The 27,789-nt window shown below is 34.0% G+C and overlaps 4 protein-coding genes across 8 annotated transcripts; 1 reads left to right on the top strand and 3 right to left on the bottom strand.

Annotated features, from left to right (window-relative positions):
- Positions 1 to 2,341: 2,341 nt before the first annotated feature.
- Positions 2,342 to 6,952, bottom strand: LOC130977142 (uncharacterized). The gene is made up of 8 exons (XM_057902168.1): positions 6,727 to 6,952; positions 6,310 to 6,404; positions 5,265 to 5,512; positions 4,893 to 5,048; positions 4,617 to 4,773; positions 4,400 to 4,542; positions 4,249 to 4,284; positions 2,342 to 3,558 (listed from the first exon to the last, which is right to left on the bottom strand). Exons 2-8 carry the CDS (start codon positions 6,383 to 6,385, stop codon positions 2,845 to 2,847), a joined length of 1,530 nt encoding a protein of 509 aa, XP_057758151.1. The 5' UTR covers positions 6,386 to 6,404; positions 6,727 to 6,952; the 3' UTR covers positions 2,342 to 2,844.
- A 1,788-nt stretch (positions 6,953 to 8,740) lies between these two features.
- On the bottom strand, positions 8,741 to 13,385 carry LOC130973844 (uncharacterized). 3 transcript variants are annotated; one of them, XM_057898526.1, is made up of 6 exons: positions 12,957 to 13,385; positions 12,853 to 12,884; positions 11,212 to 12,599; positions 10,150 to 10,350; positions 9,600 to 9,751; positions 8,741 to 9,488 (listed from the first exon to the last, which is right to left on the bottom strand). In XM_057898526.1, exons 3-6 carry the CDS (start codon positions 12,554 to 12,556, stop codon positions 9,024 to 9,026), a joined length of 2,163 nt encoding a protein of 720 aa, XP_057754509.1. In that variant the 5' UTR covers positions 12,557 to 12,599; positions 12,853 to 12,884; positions 12,957 to 13,385; the 3' UTR covers positions 8,741 to 9,023. The 3 variants fall into 3 exon arrangements, with proteins under 3 accessions (XP_057754509.1, XP_057754510.1, XP_057754508.1); XM_057898527.1 differs by lacking the exon at positions 12,853 to 12,884 and having other exon boundaries at positions 11,212 to 12,586; XM_057898525.1 differs by having other exon boundaries at positions 12,853 to 13,384.
- Positions 13,386 to 14,589: 1,204 nt separating this feature from the next.
- LOC130976087 (uncharacterized) lies at positions 14,590 to 18,026 on the bottom strand. 2 transcript variants are annotated; one of them, XM_057900848.1, is made up of 10 exons: positions 17,796 to 18,026; positions 17,675 to 17,706; positions 17,433 to 17,503; positions 17,179 to 17,244; positions 16,951 to 16,991; positions 16,653 to 16,789; positions 16,300 to 16,390; positions 15,942 to 16,013; positions 15,683 to 15,795; positions 14,590 to 14,977 (listed from the first exon to the last, which is right to left on the bottom strand). In XM_057900848.1, the coding sequence occupies exons 1-10, from the start codon at positions 17,876 to 17,878 to the stop codon at positions 14,871 to 14,873; spliced, it is 813 nt and encodes a 270-aa protein (XP_057756831.1). In that variant the 5' UTR covers positions 17,879 to 18,026; the 3' UTR covers positions 14,590 to 14,870. The 2 variants fall into 2 exon arrangements, with proteins under 2 accessions (XP_057756831.1, XP_057756832.1); XM_057900849.1 differs by having other exon boundaries at positions 17,433 to 17,497.
- Positions 18,027 to 19,672: 1,646 nt separating this feature from the next.
- LOC130976768 (MICOS complex subunit MIC60, mitochondrial) lies at positions 19,673 to 26,915 on the top strand. 2 transcript variants are annotated; one of them, XM_057901693.1, is made up of 12 exons: positions 19,673 to 19,949; positions 20,077 to 20,140; positions 20,871 to 21,563; positions 22,253 to 22,357; positions 22,460 to 22,612; positions 22,756 to 22,833; positions 24,436 to 24,528; positions 24,709 to 24,828; positions 25,206 to 25,283; positions 25,437 to 25,616; positions 25,974 to 26,075; positions 26,216 to 26,915. In XM_057901693.1, the coding sequence occupies exons 1-12, from the start codon at positions 19,939 to 19,941 to the stop codon at positions 26,447 to 26,449; spliced, it is 1,911 nt and encodes a 636-aa protein (XP_057757676.1). In that variant the 5' UTR covers positions 19,673 to 19,938; the 3' UTR covers positions 26,450 to 26,915. The 2 variants fall into 2 exon arrangements, with proteins under 2 accessions (XP_057757676.1, XP_057757677.1); XM_057901694.1 differs by having other exon boundaries at positions 19,674 to 19,949; positions 20,874 to 21,563; positions 26,216 to 26,914.
- Positions 26,916 to 27,789: the final 874 nt, after the last annotated feature.

The raw sequence follows: 27,789 nt of genomic DNA, 5'->3' as shown, positions 1-27,789 counted from the left end.
GTCCGCCTTTTTCCGATTCTCGCTCGTCTGAGGGGTTTGCCTTCGGGTTTTTTACCCCGGAGGTGCCCTCTCTCTGCTGATCGTTAACCTCTTGGTGGAGGGTTAAGTCCACATTGTTATTACCTGCGCCCAGATTCTCTTCTTCGGAATCTGTTTTCGCATGGCCTTCTTCATGGGATCTATCCGCCATCAATGGATGATCTCTCGGGTCCCCGGCAACGGCGCCAATGTTACGGTGGGTAACCGGAGATGGATTAAACGGATGGCGTTGACTGGCCCAAACGTGTGAAGGAGGAAGTTTCCGTCTGGGTATGCAGCTCGGGAGATTCCGTCCGACTTAAGTTCGCGAGTGAATGGGGGGTGGTACCTGCAAAGACACTCCGATGCCTAAGTTAGCAAGGGTGCGAGCAGGTCTAGAGAGTATTGGGCTTAGAGATACCTGAGGAGGGTCAGTGTATTTATAGTGGTGAGCCAATAACCACCGTTGGAGTAGTGCCGTATCTTTAGGATGTTAACCGTCCCATTATCTTAGGGAGGTTAAGATATGGCTTTATGAAGCGGTTAGAGAGATTTTAGGGGCGGTTACTCATTTGAATGAGTGCTTATCTACCGGTTAATCTCATGTCCGACTTCTTTAGAGCAAGTCGTAGTGAACACCGACTTCTTATGTGAAGGTCGGAGCTTAGCTAGGCTTAATCTATTGGATTAGGCCTTTTAGTTGAATCTGGGCCCTTATCATTGGGCCAGGGTATGAACAGTTACCTATCGAAGTTTATATATATATATATATATATATATATATATATATATATATATATATATATATATATATACTTGATTTTTGTTATTATCAAAATAATCTTCGAAAGATTTTAAAGTTTGACAAAAGTGACCAACCATCAATTGAGTTACCTGGAGTTAACGTTTAGAGATGACGTGTTAGTTAAACCCTAATCACCCCACCACCTCAAATTTTTTGCAACTTCCAACCTTGAAAGACTAAAACCCACTTCCATCCTCGTTCTTTCACCCAAACTCAATCAATCCCTTCCTCAAAAATCAAACTACCCCTATTATGTTGTTATTATTTCCTTAATCTTCTCTCCTTAATTCTAAAAAATTACAGAACCATGGAAATATGAAATCCGTGCTCTTTTCAAATTCCTCACCTTAACAACACCAACACCAATACATTAACAAGTAACAAATCCTTCGAACGAGCATCTATACAATCATGCAAAGATCTCAACTTTACCCTTTAACTCTCTAATAGGACCACTGCTAATTTATCCACTGTGATCCCTAATCTCGACCTCAAATCTGCCATCCTTAGCCACGCGGAAGGTTTCACTTAGAATTTCGATAGGGATTCGCAGCAACAGTAATAACAATAATCAGTTTCAAAGCCTAAAGAACCAAAATCAGAACTTTCTGCGTAACCAGAGACTGTACGAAGGGAAATACTTGAGAGCCTTGGAATGGGAATGAGAATGAGAGTTGCGGTAGATCTTAAAGGTGAAGAGGATCAAGATGAGACCAAGGATGTTGAAGATTATAGAAACGTAACCAAGGAGGATAAAATCACAACTGAGGCCTGAGCAATGAATCAGATTGTAAAAGGAAAATCCATGAATGCGAGGGTAATTCGGAGAAAGTGGCGGTAGAAGACAAGAATGGAGTGAAGTGCAACCAAGAAGCAAATCTGAATTTGCATCTAAGACACCTTGTACTGCCAAAGAAAACCGGGATGAGTGACAAAAGGGAAGGAGAAGTCCAGTGAAGGAATTAGAAAAGAAGAAAAAAAATAGGTTTAGGATTTTTAAAATTGAAATTGGAGCAATTTTAAAATTATAAAAATTAAAAGTGAATAATTTTTGTAAATAATTATTAACTGACACGTCATTCCTAAACTTTAACTACAGGTAATTCAATTGACGGTTAGTCAATTTTATCAAATTTTAAAATTGTTCGAAAATCATTTTGTTAAAAAAATAAGATACTATTTTATCACCACAAAATCTTTCCAATAGTGATTTAGTATTTACCCTCTATATATATATATATAGCAAAGATTAGACACCAGAATCCAATCTCACTCTTAGATCTTGGCCGGGGTCCACCACCATTCCAATCTTACTTTGGGCCTTTCCGGTCACTTCAAGGGACCAGTTTTAATTCCCGATTAGGATTATTAGGATAATTAAAGCAAGCAAAATAAAGATAAAAGATTATACAAACTCAAGTACGTTAAAACCCAAGAGAGAAAAAGAATTAATTAATTAAATAAGATCACATTACTTACCAAAGATATATAAGAAAATAACATCAGAATTTAATAAATTTCAATTCTAATTCTAATCTCTTGTGGTAGAATAGCAAAAAGTTGGCTCATGTTTGTCAAATACATCACTTCAAAATTGAAAAACTTGATAACATAGCTAAATAAATACACAGGAGAACGGGATCAAATCAAATAAAAATCTATACCTGGGGATTATTTTATCAAGGGATTATTATGGCTGAATCAAAGGCCGCGGCATGATTGATTGGTCTCCTCATGAGTATATACAGTAAAATACATCATCATCAAAATTTGTATTGAGATCTCTTAAATATTTTGTTCATGATGGGGCGTCTCCTATCAGTCTTGGATGAAGTTGTTTAGCAAATTTAGAATGTTGCAGTTAGATACACTCCCTTCTAATCCTGGGGACCAGGGTGCCATAATGCCATTTCATAGATTTTCCCCCAACTATTTGCCAGCTCAACACCAGCCATCAATAAATTAAGAATCCAAATTTATTTCAGAGATCAATTTTGATTACAGTTTTACTATTGCTATTCTCACATAGATTGTTGATGATTACCATAGTACACCATTCCAGGTGGTTGAAGTGGTTGGAAACCATGTGGTGCTGGGGCTTGCTGAGGCATATGTACGGGAAGATGCTGAGTTATAGGTGCTGGCGGTTGCTGACTTATTTGCAGTGTCTGATGCGACATAGGAACCATTGACCCCATCATATGGGGTGGGGGTGGTCCTGGTGGCAATGGTGGGACGCTACCATAGGCATAAGGAGGAGCGACAATGCCTACTGTTGACTGCAAATATTGCTGGGAGGGGGGATTTTGTATCATCTGATATTGACCTTGTGATGCGGTAGCTGGATTTAGGGTGGTAGGTTGTGGTACCACAACTGAAGGATATGACTGAGTTTGAGTGGCGAGTAACTGTTGTGAGGTCATAAATACATTTCGATCTGATGTAGGTATTGATTTCTCAGGTGGAGTGGACTCGGAAGCTAGACCAGCATTTTTGGCCTCTTCTGCTGCAAATGATGAGAGTACAGAACTCATGATCAATTGAGAGGATGAAGAAGCTGCTAGCTTATCGGCAACCTCAGCAGCAATCGCAGCAGTTGACCTCTTAGTTGCTGCTTCTAATTTTACATTTGCATTGGTAACTGAAGTCATTGCAGTTGATGCTTTATACAAAATATCTTCATTGTCAAGTCGCCTTCGCATGGAGCTAGCCTCTTCTACCTGTGCTTGTGCTACCTAAAGTCATTTAATGAGAAATACGAGCATAAAGTTCAAATTTGCAAGTATCATCATTAGCAGCAAAAACATCTTCAAGTTTCGAATCGAAAGCATACTCAAATTAGAAATGGAATTCAATGCTCAACACTTGCACATTTTTCTTTAATGATACCACCAAACTTTTACTTTTTAAATAAGCTGGAAACACTTGAGATTTACTAAAATTATGCAAGCACACTAGTTTTGTTAACTACTGAACTCCCGTATGCTGAACTTTTTAATCAGGCAAATGCCTCTGCTAACCAGTTTAAATTTGCTCAAGAAACATATATTTTGAAATTCAATATAATTGGTTTAGGTCCAAGAAAATTTTTAGTGTTGCCTTTTCCATCTGAACTTTTTAAGGGAATACCAAATACTGCCTAAGAAAATGCATTTGTTATGACTTACGGGAGTTACATTAACTTAATGGAAGTTCATCCATTCATTGCATTTTATTCTACTAAATCTTTTGAAGCTTACACTAATTATGATTACATTATTGAATTCAACATGATGCCCCATAAAATCTTAAGATTATGTGGTAGAAACACAGAAGTAACTAAACGGTAACAAACCTAGATAGATGACAAATAAATAACACTTACTACCAATACAAAGCTAGTCCAAATAGGACAGTTTTCTGAGTTAAACAATCATGATATATACCTGAATTTGAGTTCGAACATTCTCCAGTTCAGATTCCTGAAAATGTATACAGAGGATTGCAAGATGTATCAGGAACTGAAAATATCAATGTGAAACCTAGTAACAGCAGAATTTGAGCACAAACTATTGAGAATATGAAGTGATAACTTGCCTGCTCATGCAAAGCTTCTTTCAACTGAGATACAAGTGCTGCTCTACTTGCTTCAATTAATTTAAGACTTTCAACACACTGTTTCAAAATATTTTCTTGCTGCTCTAGTTCCTTAGACAAAGTTTCTCGCTTGGGATCCTTTGCTGAAAAGAGAAAACAACATAAGAACCCTGGATTTCAAAACTCAGTTGTCACGTCTGTTCTGTAGATAGCTTACCAACAGCACATGCAGTGTCAACATCTTTTTCCATCTTTCTCACACGATGAACAGCAGACTTGCATTTACTCATCTCTGCGTCTTCATCAGGTGGTTCATTGAGCACCATATCAAATGCTGAGACTATTTTTTCTGCTGTACCTCCAATGGACAATTTCTGAATTCCATAAAATTACGTCAGTTGCAAGTTGGTTTGAAGGAAGCCAGAATGTAGAAAGCATAAAATGCTATAGTATAAATTTGGGGGAGGGGAGCCACAAAGGTACTCAGCCTCACCGTTCTAATGGAGCGAGAATCCCTTTTCACAATTTTCACATTACGGGATCGCTTTTTGTTGATTTCCAATGGTGGAGGTGCATCTTCTCCAAGTACTACAGCTTTAAGGTTGTGTGCCTGAGATCTGAACACTCTCCTTTGCTCCCATATGTCAAGCTAAAGTTAGGCAAGCACCAAGTAAAATACAATGAAATCAATATCTCAGTATGTAAACCATTTGTCAATATTCTATGCGAAGTTTTCAAAACTCATGCATGAAGAATATGGAGTAAAACACTTCATGACCATATCACCCCGTACTTTTTCATCCATTTTGATTAGAAAAGGTTGTATTCACAAGTACAAACTTCCAATGCAGGAATAGGGACTTACCACCCTAGATGCCACCTGCTTTGCTTGATCATCACCTTTCTCAAGAACATCTTTAAGTGCTGCAGGAATAACCTTCCAAAACTCAGTTACAAATTCATTTCCTTTGCGTTTGCTGTTCTGCAGGATGTCATTTGCAAGATACAGAAGAGGAACCCTCTGAGCTGTCTCTGAATTGAAGAATTGTTTATTCCATGTTTCTACAACTAGTTCTGCTTTGCTCCGGTGAAATATACACCAATGTGATAAAGCTATACATGGAGTTAATGATAACAAATTATCTTGAACCTATAACCAAAACATGTACTTCATAGAACTAACTGAATCTAAATATGCGGTTAAATTGACCTTCGCAAGACAAAAAGAAAAGCCATGAAAAACACTAATTCAAACACTCACTCCAAGTTACACCACCAAGCACTTACATGTTGATGTTGATCTTAAAACTGAAATAAGCATGGCAACAATTATTATATAGGTATATAGGAACAACGATAAATCTAGGGATGCTGCAGCACTAGAAAACCCTTTTCAGGAAACAACTGTGTCACTACAGTGCAGGTCCTAAATAGAAAATACAGAAGCCAAAAAAGGAACATGATTAAATACATATGGGCAAGAAGAATATAGATGCCGTCAGAAAATTCAAGATCAAATTTTTCAATGACCCAAAACCAGAATGGACTTAATTCAACTTAACAAAGCTGATGCAAAACTGAGAGCTTCATAAATATATAAAAAGAAGTGAATATCCATTGATACAGTGATTGCAAAATTAAAATTGGAACGTTCATTAACTTCTAGTTACATATAGATAACACGAAACATTGAAACAAATCTACATTTTAAATAATACTATCCATAGCTTTCTACTTGCAGTTTCCCCACACAAGAACTCATCCAGAGAGAGTCATACAGTCCATGATATTCTCCGTAAACCGCAAAATTTAAATCTGACTTGGCAAAGTAATTCGGAATTCATATGGTTGAAAAGCGAATTCAATCAAGAAACATCAATCAAGCACAATGAAAGAAGAAAAAAGGATACTTTCAATACATTGCTGGGTGCTGTTAAGCTTGGACAGCTTGTCAGCGAGTATCTGCTCGCTGAAGACGCTATTCATAGCTCCCCTGCCAACCAACCTGCGGTACAAAAAAGAAAAATGACATTAAACGAAACCCTAGAAACAAAAACCAATTGAACGAATATAAAGGCGAAAATTTTAAAATTTTAAAACACTAAAACCCTAAAACAGAACTAAAATTGAAAAACCCAAAATGGGGGGAAACTGAAAAGTGGAAGAAACAAAAGCAGAAGCAAGTTTGAAAAAAACGGAAGCAATAAGAAAAGAGATTCAAATTGAGCTAAAGCAAGAGTGGAGAATTAAATCCAAATGAAACGGTTCATATGAAGAATTGAGTAAATGCAGAATAAGGAGAAGAAAGAGGAATTGAGCTGAAATACCAAGCAAGAGCAGCAATGCAAAATGAATCCGAAGCAGTTGAAACACGGCGTAAGAGGTGAAGGCTTGACTCTTGAGAGTGAATGAAGGAAGCAGAGAGAGGGAGGCAGGGAAGGAAGGAATGTGCGTTAAAGAAGAGAAGAGAAGAGAAGAGTGTGTGTTTTATTTATTTAAAAAGAAGAAAAATGTTTATTTTTTTAGGATTTATGTTTTGTCCATTTGGCGCAAACTGTGGAACAAGTTTGTCTTAAAACGGCGCACCTTAGTTCCGAGTACTTAGATGCGAACACTCACACGCACTCCACTTCTAATCACCGACTCATCCTACAAAATCAACCAATTTCTTCTATCACCAGAAATCAGGAAAGTTTCTTCTTCTCCTAGTTTATTAATTGACACTTTAACAAAAAAAAAATCGTGTACAAAGATTGGATTGAAAGATAAAAAAAAAATATGTATTTTTATTAAATTCATTGATTTAAAAATATAAAAGAAGACAATTATCATGAGTTTTATAACAAGATTTTTACTTTTCAATAAGCAATGGTGAATGGACACAAATAGAGTCAAATTCTCTTTCATCATTAATTATTAATCTGACTAATTTCTCTATTTATTACCCAGGTCAACTTATTAGTTTTCTTAATATGGATTTTTCTTTTATGCCGCAATTAAACATAAATACTATTACGTATAAAATTAAGCAATTTAATTAATAGGAATAAAAAAACAATTTAATGAAAGAAGAGTAATAATAGTTTAGTGTGTGTTTACAAACTTAGATTATATTATTCAAAATTATGTTTAGATAAAAATTATTAAAAAAATATAAATTTATATCATTTAAAATTATATTATTTTAACACTCTTTAACTATAATTTTTTTAAAAAGAATTTAAATTTATGTGCTAAAATTTAGTACTCTTTTAGTTATAATTTTTTAGTACTCTTTTTTAGTACTCTTTTTGTATTTAATTATATCTTTCTAATAGAATTCATATTATAAAAATTAACAATAATAAATAAAATATATATTAATTTTAAAATACATAATAAAAAATATACAAAGTCAAACAAAAAAATAAAATTTTATAAAAAAAATATGTATTAATAAAAATGATTAAAAAAATTTATATAAACAATGAGTACTAAAAATTCTATTAAAAAATATAAAAATATACATCAGTAAACAACAAAAAAATCTCTAAACAAAAATATCCATACTATTAACAAGAAAAATAAATAAAAAATTGATAAAAAATCAAAACTTAACAGAGACTACTAATAATAATATTAAAATTTATTTATTTGTAAAACATAGCCATAAAAAAAATTCAAGAACTCTAATAATTATTTTAAAAAATTCAAGAACTCTAATAATTATTTTTTGGTATCTCTTGTTGTAAATGAGATTAAACGGCAAAATTAGTAAAAAAAAATCTTCAATTAATTTTTCAATCTATTAATTCAAGGCAAAAGTTAAACGCATAAGCGGTGAATGAAAGTTTAAAGTTAAAATCATGTTTGAAAAAAAAATAGTCAAATAAAAATAAACAAAAAAAAGTTAGCTAAACAAAAATGATGGTGTTCAAGAAAATACAGTTTTAATCATTTTTCTTTGTTTTCTCTTAATTCTTTTTCTCATTTTTTTGTTTAACGACAATATCTTTTTTAACAAAGTCCTTTGGGAACTAAGCCAAATATTTTCAAATGTTTAAACCTATTCTAAACTAAAAATTTTACATCGATCAAAGTAGAACATTTTGAAAATATAGAAAAGGCAAAATTTCATGAATATAACATTACAAAATTATCTTATTCGTCGCTATCAAATATAACACTACAAAGTACTAGTAATTTTGTGAGTGACCTCTTGCTAGAGTGTGTATGATAAGGGCTAAGGCTACATAATTATCAGATTCGCCTGTTCCAAATTTCCTGACGTAAATAATCTTTCCCAAGTCCAAGCACACCATTAATGCATTCACGTAATTATTCCAAAATTCAATTCCAAGGAAAAAGCAAAGCAAATTCTTATGGAAGTTCATTCGATTTGGCCAAGGATACCTTACAAAGTTCATTAGTGTGACATTTGGACAAATTTAGGTTTCGAGTTTCGACCCATTCAAATATAAATTACCATATACTTACCATTGATATAACAACAACAACAACAACAACAACATCCTACCTACAGTTCCAATATGAGAATTTACGAAACACGTGTTAACTAAAAAAATGGTAAGAAATAAAAAAAAAATCATAAAAGCTGACAGGGAAGAATCATTGCACTAAATCCCTACTTCTTGATGCTTCTGCCCCGTGCCGCAAGTTTTGCTGCAACTTTCTCTTCAGATAAAGGTAGATAGTAAATTCGAGGAGTTGCTCTGGTTTTGCGAAACAGATCATCCAGTGTGACCATAGGTTGGTCAACATTCTCTGGAAGGGGTGGTAGCTGTTCTCTTGCTGCTGGAGGGGTTTTTGACTGTGGTGTTGGTGGAGGAGGGAGGGTAGATGGAGCAGGTGGCTGCTCTCTGCAGCGACGAACGGCAGGCTCTGGCTGTAAGGAAATGGGTGTCGGTGTTATGGGAGGAACTGCTGAACCATCATTGACAGAGGCAACCGGAACAGGAGGAGGTTCTAACTTCATTTTCACTTCTTGCGGATCGACATACTCCGCAACCAAAAGGCGTCCACCATTTGGAGGCCATTGCAGATTATACACAGCATTGCGTGTCTCAGTGGCTTCTTCAACAGATGAGTACTACATCACAACACAAAATATTGATTATATTTATATGATGACTAATAACCATAACATCACAGGGGGACCTCCATGTCCGGAAGATGAGTATGATTATGAATAAAATCTTACAGTGACATAGCAATGGGTCTTTATTTGGTCCATCCAGAAACTGACAACATTCCCAGTTTTACCAAGAAGTTCTTGCACCGCTTTTAGAGTAAAAGGGCGTAGGAATTGATCAATCCTGAGGGAATTAGTTGGTGCCCTTTGTGATGGTGGAACTGCCATAGATCAAAGCAACACAACTTAGGCTAGGAAAGAGCCGGAACACTATATCTAATGGTATGACAAGAAAGCTAAATCCAAAAGATACAGAAGGACACAAAAACAGAAACAAATAATACTACTTAATGTTTGGAACCATAAACATAAATCAGTAAGGTCATTTATGCTAAAATGAAAACTCGAGAACTGAAATTTATGTTATGCGTATCCCATAGGCCTGAGCTGTGGTTTGATAACTGTGCATAACTAAACTTTGAGTGTATTGATTTCTTTTTCATTTCACTTATTTGGATTACAAGAAGGGTTTAAAATTGATATTAATTAACTCAGCACCAAAAGTAAAAGCACCAGCTCTTCTCAGCTAATAATCCAATTACAATGAATATCAACTTACCAATACGCTCCTTGAGTGAATCATCCTTCCCTGAGGAATCAGATCTGGAGAGGATGTGCTTCAAAGTAGCTGGCTCATCCTTTGGTGCAGCAACAGGCCTGAGAGCAGGACTTTGTGGATCTGAGCTTTTAACTGTTTGTGTTTCAGAGTTCCAACTTCGTTGCCGCTTGGCACGCTCATTAATCTCATCTGATGATTGTTCTGTGATGCAATTTCCATATTAGAACTGAGTATAAAAATGCTACCATAAACTGATAACAGCAACATGCACAGAATGCAGCATAGATTGCACATGGATCTCTCATTCAATTATCTCTATCAAAAGACAGGATTCCTCCACCACTTTTCCAAAGAAATTTTGTATTTTTTCCAAAAGCTAGGGAAAAAAATAGAAGAATGTTATTCACAAAGGAACACAGGTTGAAGTTATATTCAGTTCTCAAATTTCAAACGGAAAACTAAAACTGCTATGACTGAGAAAATTGATTTTTATATTTCTGTTATATTAGCATGGCAGATTGGCAGGTGCCATTTTTGCAGTTTATTGTTGAAAATTCCAAACAATCTTTGATTAACTTAACTGTTAATGGTGATGATCCTAAAGTGGATTTTGTGAAATACTTTTCATATAAATAGTTATTCACAAGATAGTTTTAAATATTTTTTTTATAGCATTGGTTCTTAATAAACAAATTCCAAATAAGTAATTCTACACAGTATAGTAGAGACTCCTCACTCCATGAAGGGTTGTGTTAAGCTTGTGACAGCCAACGTAAAATTCTGTCACATCCCAATCCATGGACACGACATAATGACGTCTTTGATCCATGTAGCCGACCCCACTTAGTGGGAAAAGGCTTTGTTAGGTATAGTAGAGAGTCCATGGATAATCTCCATTCTCCACATGAAACTGAACGACCACTAAATAATATCGAGCTTCTCCATGGTTAGAAAATGCAGAAAACATTCAGAACACTCAACAATGTAATACAAAGAATCTAAAACACTTGGTCAAAGTCCAACAGATCATCATGGGGATAAAAAACAAAAAAGAAAAATTACCATGAAATTTTCGTTTCTCAACAAGAGAAACTGGAGGTGTATGATTGTCTTGGCTGGTATCATCACCTTTTTCTAAAGATGGACCATCTCCCTCAACTAAAGTACTACCTTCCTCCTTCACATTAGGAACTTCAAAATGCTCTCCCTTGTCTTTTAGTTCATCATCATCAAACTTAGAATCAACTTGTTTAATCTCTGGCAAATCCTCCTCCATGGAGTCATCACCAGAGCTTCTATCGAAGTTTAATTTCTCTGGATACCCAACATCTTCATTATGGCTATTGATCTTGTTCAACTCTGGACTTTTGTTATTATCCTCATCAGATGCCTTTTTCTCATGTAGCTCTCCAACATCCATTGGTTGTATTTCGTCATAAACAGCAACATCATATCTGGATGATGGTTCTTCCACCATATATGGCCTAACAATCTCTTGTTCTAATTTAACATTTTCAGCAATTATATTATCCTTTAGTTCATTCTTTTGATTAATTGACACGGAATTAGTAGAAATAGAATCAGATTTTACTTGAGACCCTAAACTAGAGCTGACCTCAGATACCTGATTTTCTGGAACTGAATAGTTGGCCATGAGATCCTCGCCGGGAAGCTTTAGGTCACACTCCAGCTGGGGCTTCGAGTCTTGATTATCCAGCTGCGAGTTTGAGTCCTTATTATCCAGATGTTCTTTTGACTCATTATTCTCCTGGTTGGTTACCGAGTCACCATAGTCCTTCTGTTGTTCTGCACTATATGAATCGTGACTGCTGACTACTACTTCCATTGAAACACTGTCAGTGACCATAGTGGTGGGTATCTCCATGGTAGGTGCATGAACAATTTCTGAGGACTCCACATTTGTAGAATTTATATCGACAGATGAATCCATGTGTTCAACTTCTTCATTCACAGCAGGTGCAGTACTATTAATGTCAAATGGGACAGCAACATTGTCCAGCTTGTCACTCTTGTTGGCATCATTATCCACAACCTCTGAAATATTTTCAGCACCAACGGTTTCAACTGGTTTAGTTAAACTGGAAGTACCCTTTTCAGCCATTTCAACTGTTTCATCATTTATAATCGTATCGACAACTTCAGCAACTACAGGCTCCGTCTGCGAATCTTTTAGCACAGAAAGATCACTGTTGAAACCATTTGCCTCATCCTTCTCTGAAGCCTCGGCAGCCTCCCTTTCAACGCGGAGGGCTTCATCCAAACGTTTGATCAAATCATCCTTCAAACCTTTGGTCGTAAGTTTCCTTCTCTTCAACTCCTCTTTCAGCTCCGTAACCTTCCACTTGTCAATCGGTCGATTGGCAAGAATTGGATATTTTGATGACATTATAACCAAATCAACTAAGCTTTCCCTAACCTGGAGTGGCAAACTATATTCCACAAACAATCAACAAAGAAAACAAACAAAACGTCAATCAAAAGATTATATTACCAATTCCATTTATTTTCATCTCATTACAAATTGAATTGAATATGATAGTGGTGGTAGTGGTGGCGATGATGATAATTATAAGGGCCTTCTGGGGAATTTCAAAATAAGATATTAAATTTGAAATATGTTGCACACATTTTGTAAGTAAATAATAATTATAAAAATAGATTCGAACATGAAAAAGTACTCACATGAAAGTTTGTCCTGCTTAATGCGCGAAACCCTAATTGCAGAAGAGAAGAGGGAGAATTAGAGAAGCAGCAACGTCGAAATGAAAGAGAGAAAGAGAAGCTACCCCCAAAACAAAAACGAACGAATGGATTTCGCAATCTACACTCTCACTATACTCTTCGCCCCTTCGCTTCCAGCTCGTTAATTTTTTCCCATTCCTGAAACACAAAAAAAAAAAAAAAAGCAAAACCAACAAAGCAACAGATAAAACTGAGATTCAATCCCAAAGAATATTTTGTCCAGGTGAGGGAGACAATCATAAAATAACGGAATTGGAAAAAGCGCGAGATTGATTTTTTTCTTTCTGGTTGCTGTTCGTTGCTTGTGTTCTAGGGCTCTTGTGTTGGGCGTTGTACTTGTACGTCACTTTTTTTTTGCGGTTTTTGTTCCACCCCGTTGTTTTATCCAGATATGAGGACGAAAATCTCCCGTAATACCGATACTGCCCTCTGTGACACGGGGCTGCGAGTGCATTTGTTGGCTTGCTGCCGTTACTAAGGTAATGTGGATAAGTGGATTGGCAAAAATAACTTCCCATCTCTCATCTTTCATTTATAATGATTCAATCTCCATAGGAAAGTAACTATCCATATATAGCTGATTTATCCATTTTATGAAAAAATTGCTTTAGTGACATCAATAATAGTCATATATAGCTGATTTTTGTCAACGTCAATGGTGTATTAATCTTTATTATTGTAGTTAATTTGTTCCAATATGGCGTATTTTACAAAAAATTTTTTAAAGTTGTTTTTCATTGAGATTTTTTTAAAGTAAATAATTTAAATATTTTAATTTGTGGATATAGATAATTTGTAGCATATATTTTGTTTAGATGATAAAATAAAAATTAATAAATATATTATAAATTATCTATATTTATAAATAAAATATTTAAATTGTTTATTAATACAAACAAACCGTTTTTCATTTGTCTTTCCCACCGTCATACTGCTTTCTCCATTAACTGTAAATGTCAGCACAAATTCACATAATTCTTTGGGACAAAGGTAAAGCATTGCATGAAGAATGCAAAATTTAGAAAAAAATTTATACGGAATTAATAGTCAAATTAATCCATTATAAATAAGCCATTTTTTAGATTTATCCTTAAAAAATTTTTTCAATTAATATTTTTCATTACTCCACTCACAATTTTTATAAGGGACTAGTAATATGAAATAATAATTAATAGTATATATGACATATAACATGTTCAATTAGACGTTGACTAAATATATTTACAAAAGTCTATTAATTTAATCACTAAATCATATTAGGAATAACCGAATAAAATTTTTGTAATTAGAAAAAATAATTAAATTAATAAATTTTCATAAACATATTTGGTCAATATCCAATTAAACATATCAGGTATTATATATGTTATCAATTAATGTTTTACAACATCAATCTTTGAAAAAAATTATTAATAAAATGACTGAAGAACAAATATAATTAATTCGTAATCTTTGAAAAACCAATTTGATTAAAAAATCTTTCAAGAATAAATTTAACAGATATCTTATTTTTCATAGACTAATTTTGATTATTAACCCTTTACACGGGACCTCTTTGTGTTAGTAATCACTATAACAGTATAACTCAATATGTAAGTTTCTTAAGTAAAATAATCATAAATCTTACCCTAAGTGTATATAAAATGAAGACGTTGATCTAAAAAGAAAGAATTAATATAAAAAAAAAAACGCTTTGGACTCTAAAAACTCTTATAGCTATAAAGAACTAGGATAACAAACAAATTTACACGTTCAAAATCGAAACCTAACAAGGTCATACGTTCATATTTAAAATACAATATAAATAATTATGTTAGCAAAGGAAATGGCAAGTATAGGCCTCAGATGACGATAGTACACATCTTTTGTCAGCCAAAGAGCTTTGCCTCCAGATTATTCTGATTCCGCGGCATGGTCATAGGTCTAAGCAATATCGTATTAAGAGACTCAAAATGCATCTACTCACTTTCCTCATCACTATTTACCAAGTTCAAATGGTTCATATTCTTTTCAAGAGGTGGAAGACCATCTTCAGAATCAGAGGAGCCTTTATCCTCACTCTCAACTATGTGCATGCAACAGCAGAAGATACGGAGCTCATTAATCCAAACATAATTTCCGATGTTACCATACATATACAACAATATTTATTATATATAAAATAAAATAAAAAACAGTATTAACACAGTATAATTAATTAAAAGCATCAGAAGTCAGAAGCGGATTTATGGCTTCATGCGTTACTTTTGAAGAACCAATGTAAAAGACATTGAAAACTGAGAAGAAAGTAACTTTCTATTCAATCTGCCCCAGAAAAGTTGATGTTATGACATAGACATATGAAACCAAAATGATAAACAATTTAAACATAAAGAATATGAAGCAAAATGTTATATACGAGCACTGTGGATTTGCATCAGCTGTATACTTATATTCACTAGTTTTGTTCCCTTATTTGGATCAACAATTCAACATTACCAGAGCATACCTTCCTCACTAAACATACAGATATACTGCTAAAGTAGATTTAACAGATGGAATTTTAATCGTGACAGCCAACAACCTGAAGGCAAGAGTAGTTGAATTCAGATCCTCATAACTAATATGACGTTTACAGATCAGATGTACGTCTTACTCCCATTGCTAGAAACAATGACCCCCATAATGAGACAAGGCAGAAAAATTATGATTACACCAAGGTTAACCCTCCTTATTGAACATTAACTAATTATGGCCTTTATTTTTTTGGGGTTAAAAAGAAAAGGCATACCTTCAGTATCAGCAGGGGCCCTTGGAATCTGACTCTCTTGTGACAGCCAAGCATTTTGAACAGCAATAATATCAACACTGTTTTGGCATTTGGAGTACGCCTTCAGTAATTCCCTGGATTGATTGATTAATAATAGATATTTATGAATATCAAGGAGCTTATGAAGCTACATGCAACCCAGAGTCAAATTAATATCAAAAGTAAATAACATCTTGATAAAACATAATTACATAATAACCATATAAATTGTCAATCATACCGGTTCAGGGACAAAAAAGCATGGCCCCATTTGAACTTGTCAAGCAATAGTTCTGCCGATTCATCTTCCCCACTGCAAGGCAAAGAAAAAATTTTGAATTAATGTTTAGTTCTTAATAACCAAGCAAAATAGGAGGAAAACTAATATAACGGTAAAGGTATGCCTCCTGCAAAGTGCAAAGTCAATTTATTAAGCTAGACCATGTAAAGCAATCTAGTAGCAAATAAGCCCACACAGACAGTTCCTGACAAGATATCCATATTTTTCTTTTGAGGTAAGGGGAGAGAGAGGGGGGACAGGGTTGAAAAAACACCAAAAAGAAGGATATTATCCAATCACGGATAAGGATATTTGGTACCATATTATTAAAGCAGCAGATAAGGCCTCTACACATGATAGCTGACATGGCCGACCATAATTTACTGGATTTGCTGCTACAAGCCATGGCACTGCCATAAACAGAAAATATTAGAAAGTAATCATTACAACCCCACACGGGTAATAGTTGAGAGGCAACTTATAAACAGGTAAGAAAGATTAAATGAATTTGTGCTAGAAGAAAATTTTAAACGTCATGGAGAACTATAGCAGTATTTGTGTCAAGCTTAGATGTTCCAATACATGGTATAGTGTAGCATACACAAACAAGCATTGATAGCCAAGATCACTAAGCAAATGTGAATATAGTCATGTCAGTAGATAAGTTCATACGGAGGCGTGGAGCAGTGCAGCGTAGCCTCACAAAAGGCACATCATCTAAGCGTGCCCAAGAGCAATCCACAACAGCCAATCCTTTCAGCTTTATTAAAGAGGAATCTTCTCTTGAGACACATTGCTTTCCAACAGGACTGTCAAACCATAATTAAAAGAGATAATCACTAATCATATTCATGCTAACATGTTATGAACTTATGATATAAATATAACATGAAAATAAACAATGTTCTAGGAACAATAACATTCTTCAGACATATAGTAGGAAAACAAAAGAAAGTTAATGAGGAAGTACCTTAAAACAATGCCTCCAAATCCATTACTAATTCGTAACTCCTGAAACAACTCATTCAAAGCTAGGTGTCAGGACTACTCAGCATACAGACTAAAGTATTTTTATATATGCATGCTCATGGCTATCCATATAAGTTTGTATGTAGACCTAATCATATCATATCTAGAAAGTAATCAAAGAATGAAGGGGAAAAAAAGAAAGTTTAAGAAAAAGAGAACAAGTACTTGCCTTTAACATACCCAGTCTTGATAACTTGCGACCTGTGCATCTTTTGATATCACATTGTCCAAAATCCTGAGTCAACAACATGAGAACCAATCACATAAAGAATTTAAAGTTCCATAATTACAAATAATCAAATATGCAAATTGAGATTTATATACTTCACAAATAGGAACATTCCCCGTACATGTCACTAATCAACCACAGAAACAAGCATTTGAATTGAGATGAACATAGGAATAAATTGGGAGAATGCATACCCACATTGCAAGCTTTATTTTGGGTTTCGTCATCTCCTGCTCCTGCTCCTCCACCTCAACTGTTTCTGCAACTAAAAAACATGCAGAGTTTCATTCATAGGGGGGATAACAGATTGGGCTTCATGCCCCTTTGATTATCAGAAAAAGAGAAAAAAAAATTAAAGATATCGCGCACTTGAAAACAAGGAAGATATTGGATTTCATTGAGAAATAAAATAAGTAGAAATAGAATGTATAGGCACCTTGAACAGAAGAGGACTGAGCATCATCGTCTCTGAAATAGATCGAGGCAACAAAAACCGCGTCAATTACGAACACCGAAAAGAAAAAGAAAAAGGAAAGAGATGAGAAAGATGAAGTTACAGTAAGAGTTGATGGTCTCGAGATGAGTGAGGGCGATGGTTGCGTTGATTTTTGAATCTCCTGTGTCTGTTATTGCCCCCCATTTCACCTCACTTCAGCTGGGAAACCCGGCGCCGCGGCGTTTCGCGGTTTCTGGTGCTTCTGCAGTTCTGCTATTCCTTCCTTTTGGCTTCTTGCTTAAACCTCAGCGTGCAGGGTGCATCCCACCAGGGGCATTTCAGTCTTTGCACCTTGGCTAGTATAGTTTCATTGTTTTTTTTTGGTGACAAGTATAGTTTCATTGTTTTAAAAGCTTACATTTTTTATTTGGCTAATTTTTTATTTTACAAATACAGAAATAATTTTGTACTCAAAATCACATTTGTAAAAGTAATAATTCTTAGTGCGTATTTAAATTGTTATTTGTCAAATTAGAGTTAGAATGAAATTAATTTTGGATAAAACTAAATTTGTATTAACATGATTTATATTTTGGCAACTTTATATTAAGATTGATTTTGATAAAACAAATATTAGGGTAAAATGCGTATATAAGTCAAAGCCATATCAAAATTTCACAAATAAGCCAAATTAAAAATTAATATATGAATCAGCTAAATTTATATATTTTTTTTAATTATTTTTCATGAAATGAAATAATTTTTTTAATTTTTAAATTATTAATTATGTAAAAGAGTATTATTATATTTGAAATTTGAGCAAATATAATTTTTTTAATAAATTTATTTAAATTATACCACAAGAAAGATTTGATTCCATACAAAATAATTTTAAAAAATGATTTAAAAAATATTAAGGGTGCTGTAAAAATTTGTAATAGCTGATACTGATACATAGTAACACCTGTAATTCCAATGAGAAACACCCTGTTTCGAATTATTATGGGCACCAAAATATGAGTAGTTCGAATCAGTGTGATTCGAATTACTACGAATGTTTAATTCGAATTCCCCTAATTCGAACTACATGAAAATTTGCTTCTGGTTGATTCATGTATGGATTTTCAATTTGGCTAATTTTTGAAATTTTAGTATGCCTTTAGCTTATATGCACGTTTTACCCTAAATATTATTTTGATAATATTAGTTAAAGATACTTTTAAATAAATATTTTTTAAAAAATATGTTATTAAATTATAATATTATTTTTTTTATGTATGTTTAATTTTGTTATACTTTTTTTATATATTTTTTATATTGTATATTTTAGCACTCTTAGTATTCTTTATTAATATACCATAATTTATTATTATTATTATTATTTATAGTTAATTTTTTTTAATTTGCTTTACCTAATGAAATTGATAAATTATATTATAAAAAGATAATAATAAATATAATATACAAAAATCACAATTATAAAAATGTATAATATTAAATAAAAAAATAATAAAAATTATAAATAAGAAATAATAAAAAAACTTATATATAAATAAAGAGAAATAATAAAAATTTTATAATAAACTCTTATTAAATTTAAGAAAGCAAGAGGGAGAAAATTTTAAAAATTTTAAATTTTTTGTATCTTTTGAAATTTTTTTATTTATTCTTTGTTTTTAATTTTTTATTTTATAATTAAAATTAATTAATAAATGTATAATTTAAAAAAATGAAAAATTATAAAATTAAATTTTTCAATAATTGTTATAATTTACAAAAACATTACATTATGATTAATTAATTAAACTAACAAAATTTAAATTAGATTAAAATTAAAATTAATTATGATAAGTCAATTAGTTTTATTTCAGTTAATAATAAGAAGATATGTTATAAAAAATAATTTACCCTCTAATTTAGAGAGGATTGAATAGTTCACCTAATTATTAATTATAATTTTCCTCCTCATTAATAATATTAAAATCACATAATAAGCACCTGAAAAGTTTGGGAGAAAACTGCAAAATTGTGTTGTATTCCTATCCCGGTTGCTGTAAGAATCGACAGCAGACTGCAGTAGTAGAAGAACACGGCAATCACCAATCAATCAATCAATCCACAAACACACTCTTATCGATCTCCAATTCAACGCCCTTTCCACACTCATCTAACCCAGCTCCTCTAATCTGGTTCAGTCATTTCCTCATACACCTGGGGCGCATTCTCGTTTTCAATCCTCTCAGAGCCACCCACGCCTCACTGCCATGTTGCGGAGGTACGCCTCTTCAAATCCAACGAACTCACCATTTTTATTCTTGTTTTTGTATTTCTTGCTTACCCGCTCTTTTGATTTTATTGGCCGTGGTTTCAACCTTGAATGCATTGTCTCGTGCGAGTTACAGGTCGCTTTTGGAAATATCCTCTCGCCAAACGCTCAGAAGGAGCCCTAGATATGTTGCAAATCAGGTGCCTGTGTTCTGTTCAAGCTTTATTTTCGATGCCATTCTTGGAATTCAGTTTCATATATATGTTTTTATAATTTGGGCACTGGAATTGGTTGGTTCTGTCACATATGCTAGTAGTCTTGTCATTTTGGATTTTAATTTTCAACCATTGGGTCTTACACTTTATAATAATTTACCTAGAACAAGCATTGGATCATGGATTGATTATTAACTTAAGAAAAACATTTGGTCAATAAACATGCTAATTCACTTTCATAAGTATGTCATATTCTCATTACTTCTACTTCAACTACATTCAACCGGACCAAATAATTTTTAGTATCACCCTTATTTCCTATTTATTTTATTGTCCATGCTTAACACAGTCAGCCACCACCAAATGTAACTTGAAAAATATTACATGAACCGTCTAATGCTAGACATTGGAGCGATTAGGATTTCTCAAATCTGTAAAATGTGGAATTGGTTACAGGTAGAAATTAGGATAGTTGAAGGCCCATTAAGTATGAATGAGGGGTTTGGAGGCAATAGCCTGGGGTTTAAGGCTCAGTCAGGTAGCTTTTAGGGTACTCTGTTCAGAACATGCACCCTTGGGATGTTTTCGTTTGATGGTTTCTGGGGTAATAGAGGATCCTTAACTATATCTGTATTTGAAACAAAAAGAACATTTAAACCATGTTTATTATATTATTTTCCTAATTTATCTTAAAAAATCTCTTCATTTAATTCAGCAGATACCTTCACATCTATCATCACGAAAGAAATTATCAACTGCATCTAAACCAGATCCTGCCCCTGCTCCTGGCTCTACAGGCAAACCACCAGAGTCTAGTGGCTCTCCATCAAAGTTTCTCATTGGAACTGTTGCTTTAGGTGCTGCTTTTCTAGCAGCTTACCAAACTGGTTATTTAGATAAATATCTTAAAAAAGAGCAGCTTGGTGCTCATGAGGAAGCTCTGATCAAGGATACCAATGGAGACTCACAAAATGTACAACCTTCAGTGGACCAGTTCATTTCACCTCATAGGGAGACATCTAACAATGAAAATCTTGTGTCAGAGCATGCAGAGCAGAAGGTTGATAATCATTTTCCACAGCTGGAAAATGTGAAAGAAGATAAAGGTGATAAGCCAATTCAAGAGCAAGACAAATCCGATATAACTGTAGATGTTACTGCTCCTACCAAAGAAAACCTGTGGCCTGAACATCCTCAAGGCAATCTAACATCTGATGATCAAAGTAAAGCATCTGTGGTGCAATCTGAAGGGAGTTTTGGCATAAGAAGCACAGATACTGTTACTGCCCCTAGATTGGAACAGGGAATACAACACACATCCACATCCACACAGATTACTACAGCTCTGGATGAAAATGGGATGACAAACATGCAACCAAAACAACAAGAAGTGGAGGAGAGAAGAGAGGTACGTATGACTTTTCCATAGCTTAATATTGAGGTTTAATCACTATAAAAACTACAGCCTTCTTAGTAATAATCACAGTTTCACTATGATAGTATAATGTGTGCCTATGAAATGATTCAGTTAACAGCTAACATTACCCAAGGATTTTCCTTGTTTCCTTAAATGAATATTGACATCAACAACAAACAACAACAACAAAGCCTTGTCCCACTAAGTGGGATCGGCTACATGAATCAAACGACGCCATTGTGCTCTGTCATGTATCATGTCTATAGAGAGACCGTTTACATGTAGATCTCGTTTGACCACCTCATGGATGGTCTTCTTAGGTCTTCCTCTGTCTTTCGCCCCTTGTCCATCTTCCATCTCATCCACCCTCCTAACTAGATGTTCTATCGGTCTTCTTCTCACATGTCCAAACCACCTGAAACGCGATTCAACCATCTTTTCCACAATGGGTGCTATTCCAACTCTCTCCCTTATATCTTCGTTCCTTATTTTATCCAATCGCGTATCACCACTCATCCATCTCAACATTTTCATCTTTGCCACACTCAGCTTATGTTCGTGCTCCTCTTTAGCCGCCCAACACTCCATACCATAAAGCATAACCGGTCTTATAGCGGTGCGATAGAATATTGACATCAACATTGCTTTTAAAACATCTTTCCTTTATTACTCTATTATAGAATGCATTGGATAAAGATAAGGAACATCCACCTGGTCTCCTTGAGGAATATCACTTAAGGAATGGAAGAAGCCATACTTACGGCCATTTTTCTGTAGAAAAAGAGGTAATTTAAATCTCACATTTAGATTTTTTCCCCCCTTTTCTGGGTGCTATATATATTTTTTGATATGGCGCATGGGTTAAAGATAATGTGTTTACATACCAGGCACTTGATGGTGCGACAAAGGGATCGCAAGGTGGATATATTTCTGAGGATGGGAAACTGATTCTTGATTTCATACAAGCCATTCATGCTGCGGAAAAAAGGCAGGCTGACTTAGATTCACATGTTTTTAATGAAGAGAAGAAAGTGTTGAAGGTTTGGGCTATATCATGGATCATTTCTATGACTTACTGTCTACTCTCTGAAATCTTCCCTGTATTTGTGTCTTTTGCTTTTTATTGTTTAGTATGATGATGAACTTTTTTATATTAACTTGCATATCATGCTGTTCTTGTTAGGAAAAATATGAAAAGAAGTTGAAAGAGGCAGCTGCCAGGGAACTTATGCTTGCTGAAGAGGCTGCATTGTTGGACAAGGTGAACACGTTTTTCTCTTCTCTAGTCCATGGGTTGGAATGAGTAAGCCTGCTCCAATTTTCCTAAACAGAGAGCTAGTCAACAGTCATGTATAATGGATTAAGTGTTTGTTTCGATGTATGCACTTTTTATTCAACACATTTACATAGTCTTGTTTGTGAATATGACAATTGGGTAAAGTACTATTTTGGTCCCCAATGTTTGGGTCAAATCCTAATTTGGTCCCTAACGTTTCAAATGTCCTATTTCTATTCCAAAAAGTTTTAAACGGATTCAATGTTGTCCTACCATTAAATTTGACACGAATAATTAACAGTGAGTGATGTGGACATTAATGTTATTGTTAACTCATATCTTCTTCCGTATTAGAAAAGCATTACCAAAACCTTTTTATAACATTTTCTCTTCTCGATTTCCTTCTTGTAAATAAACCCTAAATCGTAATCATCAATGCTTCAAAATCAAAGGAAAAGCTTTTACGTTGATTATCGTTGGTGGGTTGATTTACTTTCTTGTCTATTCAATACACTAATTGTTTATATCAAATTTAATGATGGGATAACATTGAACTCGTTTGAAATTTTGTGGGATTGAAATAGGACGTTTGAAACATTTTGGGGCTGAAATAAAACGATTGAAACGTTAGGGGCCAAATTAGGATTTGGTCAAAACATTGGAGACCAAAATAATACTTTACCCTATGACAATTTAAGCAATACCATGCTATCCTGAGTTTGACTCAATAGTATGGCAGGTCTAATAATAGTACTTTTTAAGAAAAAAACACAGAAGGAAAGTCACTTCTAGGCTTTCAGCTATTTGGTTTATAAGCTTATTCAAACAAGCTGCACAAATATTTTTTCTTTTATAAAAATATAATGAAGGTAAAATATTAAAAGTACTTTTCTTGCAAAAAGCCATTAAAAGGTGGATCCATATTCTCATAGTAATGATTGGAATCAAATTCGACTCTTCATTTTGTCGGGTTTGTTTTGTTATTTTGATATGGTACGTTAAATAACACCACCATATACATCTGACTGTTCTAATTGGCTATTAACATAATAAATTTATGAAATTCGATCAAATCAATTCCAAATTGAGGGATTTCAATGCCTCAAGGTCCCCTCAATTTGGAGTTGATTTGATGTAATTGCATAAACTTATTGTGTTAGCCAAGTGTGTGTTGTGGTTAGTGTGGTGTCACATCAGCAAATTTTGACGCTATTAGCAAGGGAAGTGGCAGAAGGACTAATATGACTAGCTTAAAATCTTTGAAAGATGAATTTGATTAAAAAAATATTTCGGGGATCAATTTGGAGAACGAGTGATCTTTCAGGACGAATTTGACCATTTACTCGTTTCTTTTTAGTGCTTTAAAATGTGCATTTTGAGCAGTATGATAAGTTAGAATATCTGTAACATCTCAGAGCACAACAAATGACTCTTTAAAATTCCGACTTTTGACTTCCAAAAAAGTTAAGAAAAGTTCATGAGTGGTGATATCTAGAAACCCCAAGTCATTATCTTTCCTCTGTTCTTTTCTTTTCTCGTTTTAAATTAATAACAATGACTATTATTTATTTATTTATTTATTTGCAGGAGCTAAAAAGAGAAAGAGCAAAGGCGGTCCTTGCTATGAAGTCACTTCAAGAAAAGATGGAGGAAAAACTGAAGACAGAACTTGAACAGAAGGTACACATTTAGACTTTTGTTGGTAATATAACTGTATAAGTACTGTCTCTCCCCCCCCCCCCCCCCCTTTCCTTTTCTCTCTTTCTACTATCTTTTTACTCTTATTATTATTCTTATAAACTAGATGATATTTGTTAAAAACTTAAAATCTAAAATCAAGTTTGTCTTTGGAAATTGCAGGAAGTTGAAACAGAAATGAAGCTGAATAAAGCTCAGGAATTGTCTAAGGCAGAGTTAAATGCAGCCATAGCAAAAGAGAAGGCAGCCCAAATTGAAAGAATGGCTGAAGCAAATATTAATGTGAGCCTTCTTTTTAAGTTAAGGAAACTAGATTTAAATAAGTTAAACTTTTTAAGAATTTACTTCAATTAATTTATGAAGCGGATATGAACTTGTGTGGAGGCTCATGGAAAAATAATAGCCGTATAGCTTCTTATAAGTTTGATTAAAATTTTCTGCAGTAAGTTCTGTCATCAAATTCCAGAAATTAGTGTAACATGTAAAGTGACATCAAGTTGCGGCTTTAGCCGTTTTATGCCTATTTAAAACAGTTCATAATCTATTTTTCACCATTCTTTGCAAATCGATGCTGCCTGTTCATTTACATGGTAGGTTCTTTCACTTAACATATATGAAATCTAACTAGATTAGAAATTTCTTTCACTCCAATCCTCTAGATCAATGCTTTATGTATGGCATTTTATGCTCGGTCTGAAGAAGCTCGTCAAAGTCATGCTGCTCAGCATTTTGCATTGGTAAGTTTTCCCAGTTTTCTCATTCTGATTCTATCTACTATATTTAATATAAAGGAATTTAATGGCTAAATATTTGTTTATGTTCTATTTATTTATTTTGCATTCTGTTCATCAGCTTTTCCCCATTTCTTTGATTGTGCATGAATCCTGCAGGGAGCTCTTGCACTGGAAGATGCACTTTCCAAAGGATTGCCAATTCAGACAGAAATAGCATCGTTGCAGTCTTCTCTTGAAGACACGGATAAAGATTCAATTTTGAATTTAGTGCTATCATCCCTTCCAGAAGAGACTCGAAACAATGGCACAGAAACACCACTGCAGTTAAAGCAGAAGGCAAGTTGTGTTTCACCTCTTGTTGGCTTTTCTTTGATCACTTGTATTATATGAAATTTGCTACTTTTTCGTTGATTATTCTTCTTCTTCAATATTTTATAGTTGTTATTATTTTGGACCTTGCATATCTTTTACTTGAGATAATCTGCTGAAAGTTTAATACTCTATATGCTTATGTCATATGGGGATTTTGACATTCAGCATTTATACAAAACACTACTAGGATTGAGTACAAAGAAAGTTCTTGAATTATTGAACAATGTAATTATATGAACTGCATTTGTCTGTTACCATGTGAATTCTGAAAGAAAACACACAATTTTGGATGCCTTAGATATTGTGCCTATTCTGTTGCAGTTTGATTCCTTAAAAGGGACATTACGACACTTCAGCTTCTTCCCACCAGGAGGTGGTGGTATATTGGCCCATTCTTTGGCACACATAGCATCCTGGTTGAAGGTATGTAGATAACTGACATATTTAAAGCTGTGCTTCATGTGAAAATGGTTGTGGGTCAGTTGACTATTTGGACACAATTTTTGTTTTGCCTTCTGACAATTCACTAGTTTTATTTCTTTTTGGCACTGGCTTGTATTCAGGTTAAGGAAGCTGACCAATCTGGCGAAGGGATTGAATCTGTGATTAATAAAGTTGAGAATTACTTGGCTGAAGGAAAACTTGTTGAAGCAGCCGAATTACTAGAAGAGAGTGTAAGAGGCACCCAAGCTGCAGAAGTTGTTGAAGGTTGGGTGAGGCAAGCAAGAAACAGGGCTATTTCTGAGCAAGCTGTTGTTTTCCTTCAATCCTATGCTAATTCTATTGGCTTTACATAGTTCTCAATTTTTGAATATTTACATATGCCATGTTGATTTAGTACCCAAGTCTGCAGAGTGAGTTTATACATAGTTCGAGGATGCCACCGGGAGGTTCCCGAATTGTTGACCCAAAGGGATAACATTTTTTTTTATGTTCCATAGCTGCTGAAATTTGTAGCCCCAATTTCAGTCTGTATAATTTCCGTTTCCTTACCCCAAAATTACAGAAATCTTGCATTGCTTACATGGAAATTTCAATAATATACCTCAGGCTACCAGGACAAGGTTGGATGCCAAATATGTGTATCTTGATTTGAATTTCATGCATTCCTCTCCATGATTTCTAGAGTGATAATACCTAGTTGGCCCATTAGCTATTCCTTTAGTTACATATTGAATCCAATGCACGCGTTAACGAGTGGTTTTGTATTATATAATAGCTGAATTCCACTTATGTCAAAACTCACTGGTATTAATATCATTGTTGTTAAGCTATCCGAATGAAATGAAAGTATAATTTTTATACAGCATTTTGTATTTTTCCTTGAAAGCAGAGTTTAAGAAAATATATTTGTTATAATTACATAACCAGATTTGATCGTGCCAGTCTAAACCTGTGTCCCAAAATTGTTCCTTTATTTTACATTACCAGTATTCAATGCTAAGTTTGTTTATTGTTACTAAGAAATTTCTAATTTTTTTTTCAATGGTATTTCCTAACTCAATAAACTAAGAATTAATCAATCATAGATTGAAGATTTATTTAAGAGTCTGTTGCTGGTAAATAGTTACTTTTGTACAAAATGAAATTAGAGTTCTCAACATTGGCTCACTCGAATAATCCAAGTTGTTTATTTCTGATGTTTTTTTTAGCATGAGAAAGACAAACAAATATTATTTGAGCTAACGAGATTTTCATTTTGTATTTCAAAGCCTTATTTATTTGGCCTAAATAATAATTAGAGGAATGCAAAGTACTGTTTTCGGTTGATAGTGTGCAATACTATATATATATATATATATATATATATAATCAGCTTAATTAATCAAACTATTGTTTTTTCGAACTTTTATATGCCCTCTGATTAATTGTTAAGTCCAAAAGATGGCCAAAAATTCTCATGCACTAAAAAACGATTGCATTTTATTCGAACAAAGCATGTGATTATCTTATTTATAAGAATCAGTGTAAGCAAGTTAATTTCATCGTCACATGACATGCACGGCCCAAAAAATGTTTTATTGTGCAAATGATAGAACGTGAACACGATTATTGTATTATTAGCCCCTCAAACGACAAGAGTAACGACTAACGTGTCTACAATCTCAATCATGATTGGTAGCATATCAACTTCTGT

The sequence above is a fragment of the Arachis stenosperma genome, chromosome 4 (genome assembly GCF_014773155.1).
Source record: "Arachis stenosperma cultivar V10309 chromosome 4, arast.V10309.gnm1.PFL2, whole genome shotgun sequence".
In the NCBI taxonomy this organism is placed as follows: Eukaryota; Viridiplantae; Streptophyta; class Magnoliopsida; order Fabales; family Fabaceae; genus Arachis; species Arachis stenosperma.
This window is presented reverse-complemented; position numbering and strand designations above follow the sequence as displayed.